This window comes from Panthera tigris, chromosome F3, assembly GCF_018350195.1.
Source record: "Panthera tigris isolate Pti1 chromosome F3, P.tigris_Pti1_mat1.1, whole genome shotgun sequence".
In the NCBI taxonomy this organism is placed as follows: domain Eukaryota; kingdom Metazoa; phylum Chordata; class Mammalia; order Carnivora; family Felidae; genus Panthera; species Panthera tigris.
In genome coordinates, this window is record NC_056678.1 from 14,833,942 (window position 1) to 14,855,863 (window position 21,922).

The 21,922-nt window shown below is 36.6% G+C and overlaps 1 protein-coding gene across 18 annotated transcripts in view; it reads left to right on the forward strand.

Moving 5' to 3' along the window:
- Positions 1-21,922, forward strand: part of DNM3 (dynamin 3) — a 565,070-nt gene that overhangs the window by 397,956 nt on the left and 145,192 nt on the right. For all 18 annotated transcript variants that reach the window (XR_006213789.1, XR_006213790.1, XM_042975642.1 and 15 more), the window contains one exon: positions 5,610-5,719. Coding sequence is in view for 16 of the 18 variants with exons in the window: in XM_042975642.1 (XP_042831576.1) it covers positions 5,610-5,719 (110 nt within the window). In the remaining 2 variants the exon portion in view is untranslated. The remainder of the gene's footprint in view (positions 1-5,609; positions 5,720-21,922) is intronic.

Sequence of the window (21,922 nt, forward strand, 5' to 3'; positions counted from 1 at the left end):
GCTTCGTGGAAGAGATGGCACTTGACCTAAATTTCAAGGCCACGAATATGTGCCTTCTTGCAGAAAAGAAGACATTCCTAACAGGTAGCAGCCATACAAGCAGAGGCAGAGAGAGTAAAAAACGTGGCAATCAATCTAAACTTTGTAAACATTTAATGATTGAAAGCAGTGCTGGGGCACCTGGGTGGCTCAGTCAGGTAAGCGTCTGACTCAGGTCATGATCTTATGCTTCATGAGTTCAAGCTCCATGTCGGGCTCTGCACTGAGAGCACGGAACCTGCTTAGGATTCTCTCTCTCCCTCTCTCTCTGCCCCTCCCCTGCTTGCACCCATGCATGTTCTCTCTCTCAAAATAAATAAACATTAAAAAAAGGAAAGAAAAGCAGTGCCAATCAGTCAAGCATCTTTTACAGGTTTTTTTCTTTCCCACAGAATTTTTATTTGATTCTCAAATATATGTGACTATCACATATTTTACTCAACATTTGGCTTTGGTTATCAGACATTTTCGAGTTAATTCAACAAGTATTTATAATATGTGTATAAATTTCAATGGCCAACACTCTACTAGGCACTGTAATGCATACAAATGAAGAAGTCGTTGTCTTATCCTTGAACATTTTGTTGCCTTGCTAGTGAGAAAATGTATGTACAAATAAGATTCAAGGTAGTTCGTCAACCCAAGGCCACACAAAGATTCCCCAAGTTATGAAACTCCCTACATATAAACCACCAGTGTATAAAGACTTTGTAATGCTGTGCATCCTCAGGAGATATTCCTCCCCATGCCCAACCTTCTCCTCATACCCACTGTAGCTCCTTCTAGCAACCGAGTTATATTGGTGGTGCTCTGCCAGCTAGATCCCCATCAATGGCCCCATCTGTCCCTCATCGATCCTTTCATTTCCTTTCAAGGCCAGTGAACATATCATGTAGCCATCATATAATTACCACCTCCTTCTACCTTAATTCATCTGCCTTTTACCACTCACAGCTCACAGTTCAGTTATTTCCACCTCATACAACACTTTTTCACATATTTAATGCATCCTTTTGGGGGTCTGTCTTATTTCTCCTTCTTCTAATACTTGTCAAGTTACTGCAAGGAAAAAACACATCGTCTCTCATGTCCCCTCTTTGAACAAAGAATTCCCGGATGCCTCCCATACAAGTAGTGCTGGTAACCATTTTGTATGGAGGAGAGCAAAGTTACCATGTTTAAAAAGGAAAAAAATGTATGTTGAATTAGTGACATCAGCTTCTAAAGCTTTTTTTGCAGAAGTTTCTTTCTGACTCTCCATGGGAAAAACCTTTCTCTAAAATTTTACAGGTGCTTCCTCCAAAAATGTCTATTAAGATAAAATGTTTAAAGTATCAAATTACATCTTATTTACAAATGTTGCAAAACATTTTCTGCTTTTTATTTTTCTTTGTAAACGTAACCTACTTGAACAATAGAATTGATTGAACGTTCCAAATTCCAAATGAATAACCTTCACACAGATTTCTTATGTAATATGCATTTATAAGATGAGCATACCTTATATAACATATAACTCAAAATGAGTAGAGGGCACCTGGGTGGCTCAGTCAGTTGAGTGTCCGACTTTGACTCAGTTCATGATCTCATGGTTCATGAGTTCAAGCCCCACAGCACGCTCACTGCTGTCAATTCAGAGCCTGCTTTGGATCCTCTGTCCCTCTCTCTTTGCCGCTCCTCTGCTCATGCTCTCTCTGAAAAATGAGTACACATTTAAGAGTCTCATGCTCTACCGACTGAGCTAGCTGGGCGACTGAGTACACATTTAAAAAAAGAAACAAAAAACCCAAGATGAATAGAATAAACAATACCTATTATATGAATTGAAAGGAGAGAGGTTGGGGAGTGAGAAAGAGATAGTCATAAACTTTGGAAAACTTTTTGCGCAGAACGTTGAACTTGAACTTGACTCTAAATAAACTGATGTGTTTGGGAGAAGTTGAAAGTGTATCTCAAGTTGGGAAAAGACTGTTGACAAAGGTGTGTTTGGTTGAAATGGAGACTTTTATGGAAGCATAAAAGAAATATTCACAAATCAGGATTGGACCAATTTGTAGGTGTTTCATGTGACAAAAATGACCAATGTCACGTTAAGGAGTTTCATGGACTTTCTCCCATAAATGATAGAGAGATGTGAGCATTTGGAAGGACTGTAATGAATTAGACAGAGTAGTTTTATAAAATTGGTGATATTTGAGGAATTAGAAAGCAAGGGGACTGGATAGGAGACCATGTAAAACCACATGCTTGTGAAATGTCGGAGACCTGGACTAATGTGATGGGAATGTCATATAAGTGGAGCTCTGACAAATGCTTCAAACAGAATGCAACATAGTCTTGATGTAATAAAGGGGGTGAAGGAAAACAATATGTCAGAAATGATAGTGAGGTTTCAGATTGGGTGATGGGGAGAATGAAAAATATACCTAATGGCAGAACCAGGGAGGTTAGAGGAGAAAAATTGGGTGGATGAGAGGAAGGAAAGTGATGATAAGTATATGGGGCTCAATGCCATCAATAGAAAGTTAATATTAGCCACATATATCATTTTAAATAGTCTAGCAGCCATATGCAAAACACTAAAACAGATAAAATTGCATTTAATAATATTTTATTTGCCCTAATATATTCAAAGTATTATCATTTCAACATATAATCAATATATTTTTAAGCAGTCTCTACACCCCAAGTGGAGCTTAAACTTACAGCCCTGAGACCAAGATTTGCATGCTCTATCGACTGAGCCAGCCATGTTCTATCAACTAAGCCAGCCGCCCCAACATATACCAGTATGAACATTGCTGAGGGGGCATCTGGGGTGGCTTAGTCAGCTGAACATCTGACTCTTGATTTTGGCTCAGATCATGATCTCATGGTTCGTGGGATCGAATGCTTGGAATTCTCTCTCTCTGCCCCTCCTCTGGATGCATGTGCGCACTCTCTCTTTCTCTCTCTCTCTTTCAAAATAAGTAAATAAACATTAAAAAAATATTGATGAGATCATTTACATTCTTTTTCTCACACTAAGTCTTTGAAATCTGGCATGTGTTTAATGCTTAGAGCATATCCCAATTTAACTAGCTACATTTAAAGTGTTCGACAGTGACCTGTAACTGGTGGCTACCATATTGCACAGTGTATTATTAGACAGTTTAATAGAACTAACAAAGATTACGTAGCAAATGTCTCAATTAGGCTAAGTGCTAAGACTCACTGTATTTTGGCACTCACAGTGCTAAGACTCACTGTATTTTGGAAATTATAATTCTGTTTATTCTTTCTCCCCCTCAATTCCTTTTGTTTGTTTTAGCTGCTTCGTATTAAAGATGTTCTTTTAACAGAACATCATTCTTTCCCCAGAGCACCAAGAATTTTAGAAATATCCATGAGAGAGAGTTTTTCATGGCTGTAGTTCTTCACCTGACTTACAACTTTAATTGAACAAATCAGTCTGAATCTTCTTTTTCATCTCCCTTTGTCAGTCTTAAAACTCTTGATTATGAAATAATTTAGCAATATGTCCTCAAAAACCATGGATAAATGACACTTAGTATTTTGGAAATGAAGCTACATTTTTCATGTCCCCCTGTCTGCATATGTGTGTATTTCTCCAGCATTTAATGTCTGACGTAAACTTGCTGGATTTTTGGTCTTCACTATAGGCTAAAGAACGCAATATGAAAGGGAGCCTACTTCTATAGAAAACACGCCAAGGACATTGTGTTCCTTCTTTACAATGAAATGCAGATTTCCCATTAAAAGGCGAATCCATCATTTCAAAAGGTTGAATAGGATGGTGCGTTAAAAAAGTCCAGCTGCTTAAATTTAGGGCATTGAAAAACATCCAATAAAAAAATGTTCCCTGGGTTTCAAGCATTTTCATTTGATTATGTATTGGATAGCTTTTCATTCAATCTGTGATCTTGCCTGTTAGAATTCTATCCTAAAATAGTCTGACAAGTGTTTCAAAGAAGTTAGACTCAACTATGATACTTCAGTAACTTAAATTATGTATTTTGCTATTTAGAATATACTTGTGTTTGCTGAAATATTATTAATTTTTGTACAAGATATGTTGGAATTTTCTTTCAGCGCTTTGCTTTTTCATGTTTATTCTTAGGCTTCTCTCACTTCCATTTAGTTTCTTTTATGTTTTTTTGATCTTCTTTGAAGACATGACATTGTCTGCCAGGACAGCCATTTTGTTCTCCAACAAGCTTCCTTCAACTGATTTAGTCATCTATTTCTCTCTGCCTCACTAATCTGATGTGTTCTGCCCAGATTTTCTCTAATTAATTTGAGAGTAATGAGTGGCAAAGCTGATTCTCCTGGCAATAACTCTCTGTGGGGTCTGCAGACAACATGGCTACCACAAGCTGGCTAGAGAGCATGTGCAAGCACACACACACACACACACACACACACACAGACATACACACACACACAGACACACACACACACACACAGAGTTCTTCTCCACACTACAGAGCCTAGTGCTGTAGGAACCAAAAGACTTATGTCAAACATGTTTGTACAGCACATATACTTTTCGACAGGAAATACAGTTAATAGTTGTTTATTAAAAGTTGTGAGTAAGTCTCTATGCTTCCCTCCTCTGGAGTCTAGTCCTGCTTTTTCTTAGGACCAGCACAAGAGATATAGGCTGGGGCCATACACAGGGCTACTGTTGAACAAGGACTGTGCTAGAATACCCCTGGTAATAGGTATTGACTAGGTTTCTTCAGCTGAGTGTTTGGCTCTCTCCTCCTAGACTGATCATTAGGCATTTATACATATGATAATATTGCCCCTGGGCCAATCCCTAAATGTAAATGTTTCTCATAATTCTTTAGCATCCAGTATGTTTCACTAAGACCAGTTTGGCCCCATTTGCAGACCTTCCTCCCCACCCAATGTCCATTTTCTTCCTAAAGAATTGTTAATTTTAAAAGAGAATTTATTCTAGTTAATATCAGTTTACTTCTAATGGGTTCTTTCGTTTCTCAAAGAGGTCGACAATTTAATGGAATCACTTTTTTCTGGACCCACATTTTATTGTAGACCCAAATGAAGGAAATATTTTGCTGTGCTTTATCTAGTTTATAGGGGGTATTTCATACTGGGGTCCTGTGCTTCCCGTCCCTGCCAGCACTGGCTATCAAAACTGCTTAGGCTGCAAATAAAATATGAAATGAAATCCATCTGGCATTTCTCATTGAATTAGGACCAGAACATTTTTGCTAAATATTAACAGATGGCTAAATTCTTAATATCAAACTAACATTTTAAAACATCTAAGGGGACCCACATGAGGAAGAAAGGGTGGAGGACCATGTGTTCTCTCTATCACTGAGGCCTTCCTTCCTCCACACTTTTCCTCCCCTCATCCTTGCAACCCGTGTGTTGAGAATCATTGGAGTCTCTTTTCTCAGATAGCTTTTATTCCTTGGTAGCTGGTATCAAAATATTGTAATCAAATGTTGGACAACTCAGGTGATGAGTTGCCCTTGGCAGCCTTCAGGATCTTTTATTAAAGCCAATTCTCTCTCCATCTCTTTCTCTCTCAATAGGAAAAAGAAAAGAAGTATATGCTTCCCTTGGACAACCTGAAAGTTCGGGATGTGGAAAAAAGCTTTATGTCTAGCAAGCACATCTTTGCACTTTTTAATACAGAACAAAGGTAAGAAAATGAAGCAGCTTCTGTCTTTAGATTTTTTTTTACTTGAATTTCTGTGTCACCTAGAGACCATGTTTACAAGAGTTCCTTTGGACCCACCTGGAAACTTGTTAACTCTTTAGTTTTCCTTTTATTTTGTATGTTTAGCTTTCACCATAGGTTATGGGTTCACAGGATTAAAACTTAGAATAAGAAGGATCTTCAAGTATTCCCTGTTCTTCTAGCAGGCACCCAAATCATGCTGCTTTCATTCTTAAAGTACATTTTATTATTTTAAAGTCTTTCTTGTCCTCAATTTATTGCATACATACTTGCAAATTACTCAGTTAAAACTTTTGATAGTGTCTGTCCAGCATGGATGGATATTACTCAAGACCTTATATATTTTGGGAGGGCATTTTTGCATTGGTGAATAGAATGATTCACTTAATGTAAATACAGATATGTAGTACTTCCCAGTTTTTCAAAGCACTGTGCATGTTCATTGTTTGATTTTTTTAAAAACAGTTTCTTATAAGGTAGAAAGATAGAGTAGTGTGGTTACCATTTCATAAAGTAGAACTGTAGTTCAGAGAGGTTAACTGACTTTCTTGAGATCATAAAATTAGTATATGAGAAAGCTTAAAACTGAAGTAGGACTACTGTGTCTAAATCCACTTTTCCTTCCACTTGTGTCTTATTATTGTTGTTTTTTACTGCCACTCACCTACAACATCGAAACTTAATTTGGGGCTGATTATCATGGAGTGCCACGGTTACTCACTGAAGTTAAGCAGTAAAATTAAATATAAACAAATGGAGAGGTAACAGAGGATGGAATAGAGAGATGTAAAAGGGCTACAAAGAGACAAGGATAACAAGGAGATCTTTTCCAAATGGCAATGTTATAGGAAAAAGCTAATTAATTTCTATGAGTCAGTTATTAAGAGACTGAGTCATTAGGTGGCAGGGTCTAATTTTAACCTATCTCTTCAGGCCTTTTATCTTTATTTAGCAATGAATGAAGTTCCTTGATTGGGTTCAATGACCGTCCCAGGGTCAATCACACAGTACATTAAAATAGCAAAAGAAGTCTTCTTCCTACATTCCCAGTCAGTTGCTCAGAGTGACTCATTATACAAAAATACCTAGAAAAACCACAAGAGCTAGTCATTTAAAGGATCAAGGGGAAAGAAAATTAAATATAACTCCCCTACCAAATACTGAGATGGGAGTTTTTAAAGACCTAGTATTATTTGAGAGTAGCTTATGAAAAAAAACACTGTGATGATAAAGAATAAAAAGATTTCCTGGAGAGAGCAGTAGGGTGTCCTCATACTAGGGCCAAACAGTACTGTTTACATACTTTGCTCACAGTGGGTAGCTGGGAGGTCCTGAAGGAATCTTTACAGAAGTGCTCGGCCTTCCTGCCTGGATGCAGAGTCGAAGTGTGACTACTATATAGGAGGTCAATTTGAGGTCTTCATCAACCTGGAAAGTGCAGGTTATAAAAGGGCTTGGTACAAAATTAAAAAAAAAAAAATCAGACAATGGTAGAGTAGCTTTTTTAGATGAAATGCAACTTATATTTTAAAGAGAGCAAAAGACACCAAAATAAGATAACTCTGGACCTCTAAAATTCTGGGTATTCTGGAATCCTAGGGTTCTTGGAAGGTATTAAATTCTTCAGCCACTTCTCAGAGACCTCTGTGAGTACGAGGATGTCCCATCTACAGGCATATTTGCTGTTGTCTTATGGCCTGAAATCTTGATTATTTTCAATTAGTTTTGTACTGGCCAGGACCTCCAGTACAATGTTGAATACAATTGGGCATCCTTGGTTTGTTTCGTATTTTAGGGAAAGTTATTTCATAATTTTATAATTAAGTACTTTCTGATAGGTAACTGATATCAGGTAAAGAAGACCCCTTGGGTTCCTAGTCGCTAAGGTTTTGGTTTCTGTTTCTGTTTTTATCATGAATGGATGTTGAATTTTATCAAGCGCTTTTTCTGTCTCTACAGAGATTGTATGATTTTCTTCTTTATCTGTTCATGTAATGAAATATACTAATAGGCCTTCTAATATACTTAAACCATTCTAGGGGCGCCTGGGTGGCTCAGTCGGTTAAGCGGCCGACTTTGGCTCAGGTCATGATCTCGCGGTCCGTGAGTTTGAGCCCCGCGTTGGGCTCTGTGCTGACAGCTCGGAGCCTGGAGCCTACTTCGGATTCTGTGTCTCCCTCTCTCTGACCCTCCCCTGTTCATGCTCTGTCTCTCCCTGTCTCAAAAATAAATAAAACGTTAAAAAAAATTTAAAAAAAAAAAAACCATCCTGATCTCCTGAGATTAAACTAGCTAAATCACGAAGTAGTGTTCTTTATGATATGTTCCTGGCTTGTTTGCTAGCATTTGCAACTATGGTTGTAAGTGATATTGGCCTGTAAATGTCCTTTTTTGTGCTGTCCCTGCCTGGTTTCATATCAAGTTTGTGTTAGCTTTGTAATTGAAGTGGGATGAAGTTCTCATTGTTCTTAGGAACATTCTGTATAAGATAGGGATTAACTGTTAATGGATTATGTGGTAGAACTCGCCCATAAAATCATCAGGGCCTAGTGGACAGTTTTGGTAAGTAAGCTTTAAACTAGTGATTTAACGTATTTAATACTTATGGGTTTGTTAGGTTTTCTATTTTTATCATGGGTCAGTTTGGACAAACTGTATTTTTCCTAGCAAATCATCCATTCTGTTCATTTTTCAGTCCATTAGCCTCAAGTATTTCTTAAGGTTCTATTTTTTCAAATTTCTGCTGTATCTGAAATTTGACCCCTTTTTACTTCTAATATTAAGTCTTTTTTAACATGATCATTCTCGCCAGACTTTTACTTTTTCAAAGAAGCAGCTTTTGACTCTTTTGATCCTTTATTGTGTATATTTTTTCTATACACATAGATTTTTTTCCATACACAGAGATTTCTATAATCTCTGCTCCTTTCTTCAATATTTTCTTCCTTGTATTTATGTTTATTTTGTAGTATTTTTTCCTAACTTCTTAATTTAGATGTGTAGCTCATCAATTTTTGTCCTTTCTTTTTCTTATATATGTATGTAAATCTATAGATCTTCCTCTAGGTAGTCTTTAGCTGCTTACCACAAATTTTGTGGTATAATATTTTTTATTATCATTAAGTTCTGTTTTCTTCAATCTTCTGTTTCTTCTTTATGATTTCTTCTCTGAATCATTTAGAAATATGTTTACATTTTATAGTGCATGGACTTTTATTGGTTTGCCGTTGTTGATTTCTAACTTAATTGTATTGTGGTCAGAGAATACAGTTAGCACATGGTGAATTTTCATAAATATTCCATGTGTGCTTGAGAAGAATGTATTGATTTGGGAGTGTGGGGTTCCATGAGAGTCTACTGGATTATGCTTGTTAATTACATTATTCAATCTCTATAGTTACTATCTTTTTTTCATATTAATTAAAACACTCAGCAAGTTTATATTTGGCAGCCATTATGTGCCAGATACTTTTCTATGTACTTAAAATACATTGCAAATAAAATAGACAAAAAAGATGGTACACTGTAGATTATGTTCCAGAGAAGGGTGTTGGCAGGGAGACAGATAAAAGAAAGCCATAAAGAATCTCACTTTATCAGAGGGGTATTAAAAATCTCACTTTGTGATTATGAGCTTGATTATTTTCGTAGTCTGTCAATTTTTGTTTTATGTATTTTGAGGCCAATCTATGTTAGTGGTTCTTGCAAGTTTAGAATTGTGTTATCTTCCTGATGTCTCTCTCTCTCTCTTTATATATACATATATATGTATGTATGTGTATATAATATATATATATTGTGTATATATACTGTATATATATACTATGTATATAATTTTGTGACAACCCTCTTTATTCCTAACAGTGCTATTTGCCTTAACATTTATTTTGTCTACTCTTAATATAACTATACTACCTTTATTTTAGTTAATATTTTCTTGGTTTATCCTTTTTTTGAAAAAAATGTTTATCAATTTTTTCAGAGAGAGGGAGAGCATGTGAGAGAGCATGTGGGGACAGAGGATCCCAGGCAGGCTCTGCATTGCACGTCTTGAACTTACGAACCATGGGATCATGACATGAGACAAAGTCAGATGTTTAACTGACTGAGCCACCCAAGCACCCCAGCTTGGTTTATCTTTTTTACCTTTTTGCCACCAACCATTTTGTATTTTTATTAAGTCTTCTCTTATACTAGCATGTATCTGTATTTGTTTGTTTTTAATCTCATGTAAGATCTTTTTCTTTTAACTAGTGAATTTAGTCCATTTATATCTTTATAACTGACTCATTGAATTTATTTGAACATCTTATTTTAGTCTTTCTCTTATCCTGCCTTTTCTATACTTGTTTTCCACCCTCCCCACTTTTTTTTCCTGACTTCTTCTTTATTTTTTTAAGTTTATTTGTTAAGAGAGAGAGAGAGAGAGAGAGAGAGAGAAAGAACATGTGTGTGTGGGTGAGCAGAGGAGGAGCAAAGAGAAAGGGAGAGAGAGAGAATCCCAAGCAGACTTCAGTGCTGTCAGTGCAGAGCATGACTCAGGGCTTGAACTCACAAATCATGAGATCATGACCTGAGCCAAAATCAAGAGTGGGTCACTTAACTGACTGAGCCACCCAAGTGCGCCCTGACGTCTTTTTCTTTAAATTCAGGTTAATTTATTTTTCTCCTTGCCTACCTTAGTAGTTATATTCTTTATTTTAATTCTTTGTTTATACCTCATTTTTATTTGAGTTTGAAGTTAGTCTTTTCTACTCTTTTTCCAAAATGACCTTGAAACTCTTTAAGTCCACTAACTCTCCTGATTTCCACATTATTGTTACCCAGTATTTGAATTCCATCTTACTTTCTTACCACCTTTTTAAAATTGGTTCATATAGGAAATGTTTGTTTAGATATATTAACACAATTGTCAATTCCTTTGTTCACTTTTCTTCTTGCATCCTAGCGTTTGATTTTGGTTCATTCTCCTTCACGCCAAAGTACATCCTTTAGAAATCCCTTCAGTGTGTGCCACTTGCTTATAACTCTCAGGTGTTTATTTTCCTGAAAATGTTTTTATTTTGCTCTCATTTTTGAATAATACTTCTGTTGGATATTAAATTGTATATTCATGGTTCTTATCTCATAACTTTGAAGTCATTTTCCCCCTGTATTCTGGCTTCAGCTTTTAAGAAATAATCTAACTGTTGCTCCTTTTTATAGTTAATCTGTATTTTCTCACTGAATGATTTCAATATCCCTTTTGCCTTTGGTATACTGAAGTTTCAGTATGATGTGTTTATATGTGTTTTGCTTTATATCTTCTGCTTGAGATTTGTTGTGTTTCCCAATGAGGATTCATAATTTTCATAAAGTTTGAAAAACTGTATATCATTCTCTTTTGTCTGTTCTCTGCTCCTTTTTGTTATTCCAAAAATACCTATTAGACATATACTAAGCCACTTTATCCTATTCTTTCATACATATATGTCTCTTTGTACCTCATTTTGGGTCATTTCTTTAGTGCCATCTTCCAGTTCACTCTTCATCTGTGACCAGGCCAAAACAACTTGTCTGTCATCTTTGCTAATGGACAGATTTTGTTTTCTCAGTCCATTCTTTTTCTGAGAATGTGGCCTTTGGAGAGTGCTGGCTGTCACATAAATCCCAAGATCTTGTTTCCCATTCTTTTGGGCTACCATAGTCCAAGCCTTTTGGTTACTGAAAATGAGACCACCTAGCGTCAAAAGTGACAGTCTTTGTTTCCTCTTAAGGACTTCTTTCATTTCAGAAATAGGTTACGCACTTAAAATAATGTTTTTCAGCAATATTTGATTTCTTGTAGGAAAGAGTTTTAAAATTTCGTATTCTGCCATTTTGGTTAAAATGACATGGCCTTTCATTACCATTACATTGAAACACAAAACTATGTTTCTGAATCCCTCAAGAAGTAAAGATTATGATAAAAGTGAACCTGGAAGAATTCCCTGTGTTTACAAACATGAATGTTTTTACAAACCAATTAGAGAAAAGCAGCTGTTATTCTCCTGTTCTCCTGTTTATCTCTCAATAAAAAAATACCTGTTCTTTTATTCACTCCAAAGTGTTTATTAGGCATTTCCACATTATCAGCTATACATGTCAGTATTGGTATTTTAAATGAAATACAAGATGGATCTTGTTTTGCATGACATTTGTAATCACCAATGAGTGTCATACAACATTCATTTTTCACTAATCTTTTTTTTTAATTTTTTTAATTTTTATTTATTTTTGAGAAACAGAAACAGAGCATGAGTGGGGGAGGGGCAGAGAAAGAGGGAGATACAGAATCTGAAGCAGGTTTCAGGCTCTGAGCTGTCAGCACAAAGCCTGACAGAGGGCTCAGACCCACGAACCATAAGATCATGACCTGAGCCAAGGTTGGACACTTAACCGACTGAGCCACCCAGGCACCCCTCACTTTTCACTAATCTTAAGACAGAAAATTTAAGAATCAATGAAGAAGTAAAAAAAAAAGAGGGGGGGGGGAGGAAGAAAAGGTAGTCTAGTTGAAAGAATATTATACATGAAACAAATGGGTTATAGTGTGTAAGGAAACATTTAACCAGATCTATGAAAGCATATTTCATTCTAGTACTGAAGTCCCACAAGCAGTAGTTAGCAGCATGGCAGGTGACTCCTATTGGGTCTTGGCATGAATTGATGGAGAGGAAATTGAACAGAGTATCCCAAAGAGGAAATAGTATTAGTCAAAGCAAATGGTTGGGAAATGTTGCTTAATCTGTTGCCAGACTGTTCTGGAGGAGAAGAAGCTAATTTCAAAGGCAAGATGAGCCCTAGTTTAAAAAATAAAAACATTCTTTTTTTTCCCTCCACGGAGTTTATTGAACTGGACTTTCCCATGTAAGTTTATGTATTTTAATATTTTATGTAGATGGAAAACTCTGCATCTCTCAAAAGCCCATATGCTTAGCATAATTCTATCAGCTATACTTAAACGATATTCTTTTCACCACTGAGGGTGATTCTGAGGTTATGTTCCTATTTTTTTCTTTCTTCTGAGACATGATCTTGTAAGGAAAGTTCTATTCTTGCTTTTGGTAATTTATCCATTTCAGAAGAGATGTACAAGAGATTTTAGAAGAGATTTTGTAAATGCTTCTGTTGATTTGTATGCTTCATCTCTGTCTTCCACTGCAGTGTTTTGGATCAATTTATTCAGCCATTCAGCAGACCCATGGGAGATGTATTGGCTTGGAGCTAAGAGCTCCTGTGTGAACACTGGGGTTATCACCAATGTAATTATAAAATGTCGTGGATTTCTAGGGTTCTCTGAGACCTTAGAGATAATCTTGTCTGTCCTCATCTCACAGGTTAAAGAGTTGACACCCTTAACAGTTAAATGCCTTCCCCGTGTCACAGAAGCCGTTAATGACAGAGACAGAACCGGAACCCAGGCCAGGTGTCTCCTGACCCAGGGCTCTTTCTGATACCACAGTTTGATATTAACTATGGAACAGGAATTCTACCTAATATTTTAATTGGAATTGTTCCCAAAAGAGCAGGGATGAAGAGATTTTTAACTTCTCGTGGAGGTATTTCAATTTGTTCTTAGGTCTTACAAATTTCCATGGAATGCTTTTTAGTCTCATTTGCAAAGCCCAACATAGACCTGACCAGTACCCTTGCTATAGTTCTTAAAAAACTATATTAGTCATTGCTACTTGTACCACAGCATTATTCCTAAGAGCTCATTCAGTTGCTATTTCAATTTTCCACTATAAAGTTTTAAAACAGTTATTCTGTAATTCCCAGTCATCAGGTGTGTAAGAATTGATACATTTAACATCCTTCTTTAAAAAGCCTTCAGTGTCCTGGTGAATTAATATGATCTTTATGAGTCTGGTGACCAGATTTTTGAGCCATTCTAAACAGTGTTTTAGTGCTTAGATTTTTATAAATGGAAGGAATTGTTACTAGTTGCAGTGACTTCAGCGCTTGAGGAGAGTGAATTTCACACCTAGACTGATTTAGCCTCCAAAAACTCCAGGTAAGAGTGTGCAGCCCCCAGCCCTCCTCTGGGGCTTTCAAAGAGCATATCCCAGATACCTGGGAAGACTGATAAGTTATAATACTTTGTTCTCACATTCATCACATCGCCAAATCATTTTGAAATCTAAGTCATAAGATTCCTAAACTTCTTTGTGGCAGGATCTAAACTAAGATTGGAATGTTCCCCCCAGGTTTTTGTTCCATTTGATTCTGTTAGAAATGTCATGTTTTCTCTGGTAGAAGCATGTCTAGATAATGACTTCACTGTGCTGGTCTTTGCTCTCCCCAGGCAGACCTTCACTTTTAAGGTCATGCTAAGGCCCATTTGGTCCAAGGTATGTCAGCTCCGGTAACCAGCAGAGATCTGTGTCTGTCCAGGGGGCTTGTAGGGCAGCCACATGGTATTTTCTGAGTACCCCTTGGGGTTGTCCAGCTCTGTTTTCTTTTAACATAAGGCATTTTTTTACTTGGCGCTGCTTTGCAGCTTCATTTCAGGATATGGTTTATCAACATTGCCAAGTGTTCCAATTCACCTCCTCCCCCGTTTTCCTGCAGAAAGTGATTTTAGGATGTCTCACTGCTCCACTTAGTCTCCAGCACGTTGCTGACACTCAATAAACGTCACCGTAGCTAGTGTATGCACTTTAGGCATTCTGTAAAGAATGGCTCTTTATTCTCATTGTTGAGTGGTACATTTTTCCACTTGTTAGCTGGAAAGGAATTGGAGTCAGGTTTTCCATTTATATACCTTTATAGCTATGTTTCTATATTAAGATGTGCTTGGAGTTTAAGTTGTTTCAAAAAGTACTTAATTAGACAAATACGCTGGGCACAATGTGGTACACAATGCCTTGTCTAAGAGGTCATGTCTCACTTGGATGTGGTGGAGTGTCACATCTATGTTAAAAGGCAAACAATTACTCTTCTGTAAATAGGGATGGCAGAGACTCAAATTTATTGGAAATTCAGTAGAGTAAAAATATGCAGTGTTTCATAATGGGAAATAAAGTATTGCATAAGGAATACAGTGCAATGAAGCTTGTCTTTGGGACATAAGCCTGACACCCGAAGAAGTTACTTTATTTCATTTTACCCCACAGTTGTCAAAAGAATGTTCCAGGCATTTCTTCTTGCCTCATAGAATACTAAGTGAGAATTGTTTATCTTCTGAATATTCTGATTCAAGAAAATTTTTGTTTGTCAGGTGAAGATTCAGTCAGTTAGTAACCAGTCTTCCAGTCCAAGCTGGGTAATGAAATGTGTGTTATCCTACCTTTCCCCATGCAGTGTTGGTGGGTCATCTTTGTGTGTAGGTGTGTTTGTAATACCCTCTATGAGTACCTGATAGATTTTAAAAAAATCAATTTGATACTTAAAAACTCTTTATCACTTTCACTTATCTTAGCCAGTTGATTGCATTCTCTCTGTAACTTCAGGTAGGATATAAACGTGTGATTTTCCCCATACTGTATTCTTAGTATCAAAACAATGCCACTCGATATGAGACTAACTGAAGTCTGATGCATTGTCTTGAGAAGCACATAGAGCAAACTGGTATGAATCAGATGTCAGTGATATTGCTGTGAGAACACTTAAATAATGTGTTTAAGTAATGGAATGTGCTAAGTCAACATTTTAACACTTTATACTACTTTCTCATTTTAACACAATGACAAATAAATTTATTAATTTAAATGTAATCATGTGACTGATACTTGTCTCCACTGCTGGACTGCTTTCTCCTTTTTTTTAAATAATTTATTTATTTTTTAATTTACATCCAAGTTAGCATATGGCGCAACAATGATTTCAGGAGTAGATTCCTTAATGCCCCTTACCCACTTAGCCCATCCCCCCTCCCACAACCCCTCCAGCAACCCTCTGTTTGTTCTCCATATTTAAAAGTCTCTTATGTTTTGTCCCCCTCCCAGTTTTTAATATTATTTTTGCTTCCCTTCCCTTATGTTCATCTGTTTTGTATCTTAAAGTCCTCATGATTGTGAAGTCATATAATATTTGCCTTTCTTTAATTAATTTTGTTTAGCATAATACCCTCTAGTTCCATCCATGTAGCTGCAAATGGCAAGATTTCATTCTTTTTGATTGCCACATTATACTCCATTGTGTGTGTGTGTGTGTGCGTGTGCGTGTGTGTGTGTGTGTGTGTATACATCTTCTTTATCCATTCACCCATTGATGGACATTTGGGCTCTTTCCATACTTTGGCTATTGTCGATAGTGCTGCTATAAACATTGGGGTGCATGTGCCCCTTCGAAACAGCATACTTGTATCCTTTGGGTAAATACCTAGTAGTGCAATTGCTGGGTCGTAGGGTAGTTCTATTTTTAATTTTTTGAGGAACCTCCGTACTGTTTTCCAGAGTGGCTGCAGCAGTTTGCATTCCGGCCAACAGTGCAAAAGGTTTCCCCTTCCTCAGCATCCTTGCCAACATCTATTGTTGCCCAAGTTGTTAACGGTAGCCATTCTGTCAGGTGTGAGGTGGTATCTCATTGTGGTTTTGATTTGTATTTCCCTGATGATGAGTGATGTGGAATATTTTTTCATGTGTCGGTTGGACATCTGGATGTCTTCTTGGGAGAAGTGTCTATTTGTGTCTTTTGCCCATTTATTCACTGGATTATTTGTTTTTTGGGTGTTGAGTTTGATAAGTTCTCTGTAGATTTTGGATACTAACCCTTTATCTGATATGTGCTAGACTGCTTTCTATGAGGGAGAGATGCTGTTTGCCTTGTTCATTGTTTTATCCCCAGGGCCTATTAGGGTACCTGGTAATTATGGGAGCTGAATAACATGAGTGAATGAATAAATGTGTGGATATTAAACTTTTCTTCTCTGTTATATGGAGAAGATATAAATAACACCAATTGCCAATAAAAAGTATTCTGTAGTTAAGCCCTAGAAGCCTAGCACCTTAGATCTGGGTGGGCTGAAAATGGAAATATGAAGGAAAACTCCTAGAGAAAATGAACACAAATCTTTCATTTAAAAAGTAAGAACCAGGGGCGCCTGGGTGGCTCAGTTGGTTAAGTATCAGACTCTTGATTTCTGCTCAGGTTGTGATCTCACCCTTGTAGAGTGCCGAGTCGGGCTCCACACTGTCAGCATGGAGCCTGCTGCTTGGGATTCTCTCTCTCTTCCATTCTCTCAAAAAAAAAAACAAAAAAAAAAAACAAAAAAAACAAAAACAAAAACAAAATAAAACAAAACAAAAAAAAACCCTGAGAATTTGCAGTTTTATACAAACTATATAAATAAGTTTTGTTTGAATTTAGTAGAACAATATTCCATGTCATTGTACTGTAAGAAAAAAATAGAATACATGTCTTATTGTAAATTCTTTGTTCCCGTGTTACCTTTATTATTCAGGGATGTTTTGTAGATATCTACATTTGGCCTTATAAATTTTCACTTCTTTAGCTGGAGCAAGGTCTTAACAAATTCCAGGTCTTCTATTATGTATAGAACTTTGGAAAGTAAAGAAGGTAGAGAGCCAGAAGATAGGATTTTAGTTTTCTATTGATAGGTTTTTGGTCCTTCTTGGTTCTGCTAGATCTATTAAGTTCACATGGGTCACACAGAGATTTGAGGCCTTTTGCAGAGTTACTGATTGCGAGTTCATAAATGACAGTAATGTTTATTTCCCACTACAAATCTAAAAAGGTAAACCCTATGCTTTCCTTGTCAAGGAGTTGAATAGAAATACATGTTTAGCAAGTCAATAAAAGGAAACTTTATATCTTGAAAGCTGTTAAATGCAAATCTTTGAATCAGAGAACTCTGTTTTTGTGTCTGCTCTCTTCCTTTGTTCCAGTCTCTCACTGCAAAGATATTTGTTGTCATATGGTTCTGATCCTGCATATTACAATAGTTTCCCAGTTCTTGCTACTGCATCTTTTCCCTTTTTGAGTGTCTCTCTGGTTGTGAAATAGCATTGTTAGGAAATCCTAGGTACACCAGAGGGGAGTGGTGAAAATGTTTTCAAAGGGGGAGTCTGGGGAGAGTTGGATTAGAGAACTAACATTGTCTGCCCATTTGATTTGATTCACCGACTACACCAAGACAGAAATCAAATATGATTTAGTAATATTTTTGTGAACTAAGTCTGTGACAATTGATTTCACAGCTAAGATAAATTCTCATGAAAGCCAACATAATTGCTTGGGTATGAAATGTCTGTGGCTTGAAGCAATCAATTTAAATTCGTCTCTTATTGGTTTTCAAATTAAACTCTCAAGTGAAATAGAAGTATGATGCCCTACTTGGATGACTGTTTTTGCCTTTTCTGAGGGAGAAAAATAACAAGTTGGTGCTTTTTAGCTTTTTCAAATGTCATTAAAAGGCTTTGGAGACATTCTTCATGCTTAAAACACCTGTGTGTAATCCATATCCATTTTTCTAGGGGAATTAGACTTTGTGCTCCCTTTGAGTATTTCAAACAAAGGGACTGATAGGATAAAATCAGCAAACTTCCATTCAGTTCCTTTCTTCCCAAGGATTTAAACTGGGGTTGTATTTTAAGCCATTAGTAGCGCCAGCAGGGATCTTGCTCAGTGTTTGAGGCATTCATGTTCTGGAGGTTTGTGTCCAAGGGCACTCGTGATGAATGAGCCCACTACGGCTGTGTAAAGTTCAAGAACAAAAAGAAATTATGTCCTTCACTGCAAGTTTACTTTTCTTCTAGGATTTCAGAACAAATACATTGCCTGCTCCCCACCTACTTCCTGGAATAACTATTTGCTGATGGGCAATCCCCTCCCCCCTCCCACCCCTTCACACAAACACTGTGGCTTGGGACAGCCTCCATTTGGGGACCATAAAATGGCCCCAGCTGTGTTCATTAATGATAGGGAACAATCACTGGTTACAAACATGCTACAGAAAAATATGTGCTCTGTTCTATGCTACAGTCTTTAAATGAGACGCTGTAGTGTTTAGGTTGCAAGAGAAAGTCTGACAGATCATCGTTAAAAGAGATTGGTACTAATGATCCAATATCTTTAAACATGTGATTGTTTATAAATAAGATTGTATTGCTAGTCTTGGCTGAAAAATTAGCTTTTCTTTTTGAAAACTAATTAGTCATTCTAAATCACCGTATTCAAGATATTGACTGGTTTGTCTCAAGCTTTTATTTTAAAGAGTGAGTTTACAGTTTCATTTTTTGTGGTAAGAATAAAATTAAAGTGAGTTGTGTGCTATGGGTTAAACTGCAAAGTGGTGATTCTGTGACAGCATACCGCCCCCCCCCCCCAAAGTGGAAGCCAGCAGGGAGAGAGCCAAGAGTGCCGGTCTTTCAGTCAGCAACCTGCCGGGAAGAGCTCTTAGGAAATGAATAAGCAGGGGTGTGAAAATTTCCCTCCCTGGGTCGAGCCTGAGGGAAATTTCTAAACACCTAAATTTCACTTGGCAGTCTTAGAGGCCTCCGAAGAACAAAAATAAAGAAAATTAAGGGTATGTTTTACTAACTATTGGAATAATCAGGTTTTTAGAGATGACTTATAGAATATTGTAAAACAATCTGCATGTTGACACAAAAAAACCCTATGTGAAATAGGAGAATAAATAGAAATAAGTCCAAAGAGGGTTATTAGTCAAATCTGTTGCTGTTTAAATCCAGTTATACTGAAGAATCTATCCATGGCACTCTCTGGCAGGCACAGTGTTTTCCATTATTACCAATGTCACCATGTACTATCCTGATTTATTACTAAAGCAGTAACACCTTGTCTCAGAGTTCTTGAGTCTGAAAAAAAAAAGCCTTTAAATCAAACTAACACAGAGATATATAAAGCTTTATGAAGATCACTGAACTCCCTCAAATCATGCACTCAAGAATATTAATTACAAGCCTGGCTTTTTACAATATCAATTTACAAATCAGGAGTCTTTGGGGGACCCAATGTTGCATGTGTGACATATTTTTATTTTTCCTCAGTTGATTTACTGTGCAACCAACTTACCCATAAAGAATGTCCTTAGTGACTGTACCTGCTGAGAGAAAATATTATGAAGGTTTTAATTATATACCTTGCATATAAGTTATGAATTATATTATTCTGCTTCTATTTGCTGCATTCAGAGGGAAACTATTTACTGGCATGTGTAATTAATTTTAATTAACACATGCAGCATCAGTAAAGAGAACTGACACGGCACAAGTTTGGTAGAAAATGTTAGTCACACTCTGCAACTAACTCTGAGCAGATGCATGGTTTCATAAAGAAAATATTTGCAGAGACTAACTGGAGCGAGTTTTTCCTTTTCTTTTCTTTTTCTAATTTTGAAACTGCCTATGTTTATTTCTTAGAATCTGAGGAAAATACTGTTCATAAAAAGGTACAGTCCCAAAAAAATGCGATTGCAGAGAGTAGTTTGGACTACTCAAACACAGTATCTGCCTTTGCTGCCAGTGTGTTTGTTACACCCATACCTCACTCCATACCTATAAATCTCTTATAGGCCAAAGTATGAGTTCTAGAGATACTAGCGTGTACTTGTTTTAATATCATAGGATGATTTTGCTTTGGAAATTGGTAAATGCTTTGCAACTGTTGGTTGCACAGTAAATCAATTGATAAATGCTTTGGAAATTGGTAAATGCTGTTCTATCAGCGCAATAAGGTAGTTAAAATATTTCTGTGATTTGATGGTTATATTGTGAATTTCAAAATAAATTGGCCACATAAGATCCATACCCAGTGGCTCTCAACTTTTTTGGTTTGAGGACCTCTTTCTACTCTTAAAAGTTGTTGAAACCTTTAAAGAGCTTTTGTTTATGTGGATTGTGTGCATTATATCAGAAATTCTGTGAGCTAGTTGGCTTCACATTCTTGCTTAAAATTGGCTAGTGAGAGATAGTTATTCCATGGAAATTGACAAATTCTACAAACCATGTTTTTTTTTTCCTGGATAGCTAGTTGTTAAATATTTATTAGCATACTGCCAATTATATCCATTGTCAGAAATTTAAAATGAGAAATTTTAAAAAATACTTATTTATTAAATCATTTAAAGTAATAGTAAATCTATTTCATGTTAACATAAATAGTATGTTTTTATGGGGAAAATATACATTTTAAAATATCAGTGAGAAGTGTGGCTCTTTTTTTATATATATATAACTTTGCAGAACTCTTTAATGTGTGGTTTAATGGAAGACAGCTGGATTCTCATATCTGTTTCTGCTTTTAATCTGTTGCAATATGTTTTGGTTGAAGTATATGAAGAAAATCTGGTCTCACACAGACATGTAATTAGAAAGGAAAGAGTATTTTAATAGTATTTTCAGATAATTATAGATTTTCTTCTTTGATACCTCACCAAAACTTGACAAGTGATAGTTTCCAAAAAGTTAGTTGCAGTATGGAATTTGAAATCATAGGAATTAACTTTTCATATTCTGCTGCATTAATCCATTGGTCTTCCAAGCATTTTTTGTAGTTTTTTTTTTTTAAGTGTATTTATTTTGACAGAGGAGGGGGGAGGAAGGACAGAGAGAGGGAGAGAGAGAATCCTAAGCAGGCCCCATGCTGTCAGTGTGGAGTCCAATGTGGGCTCGATCTCACAAACCATGAGATCGTGACCTGAGCTGAAATCAAAAGTTGGATGCTTGACAGACTGAGCCACCCAGGTGCCCTTTTCATGCAATTCAAGGGGATCTTTTACTTATGAGTGATTTCGCAGCATCATGCATTTGTCATTTGAAAATATTGGTTCACTGATCTTCTCAATGTGTACACATTTTATTATATACTATTTAAAAATTGCATTCCTAATATTACCACCAATATCATCAGAAAGGGGGAAGCTTTCAAACCCATGGTGGAAATACACAGTTTCCAGAATTCTAAGTCCGAATTTCATCATGGGTCATAAACACTGTCAGTTGTCTTCCTTTAAGTGACAGGCTCATTTTGTCCATTTTTGAGAAGATTTCTGCCAAAAACTCAGGCTTCCATAAGCATAGATGGACTATCAGTCAGACTTTCAAGTAGAATAGCATCCCATGTAAAAAAATTGACTCTAACTTGCAGTTGAATGGCCCAAGTGCCTTCACTCAGGACAGTCACCTCAGTAGGCAGCACAAGTGCGAATGTGTACTTACC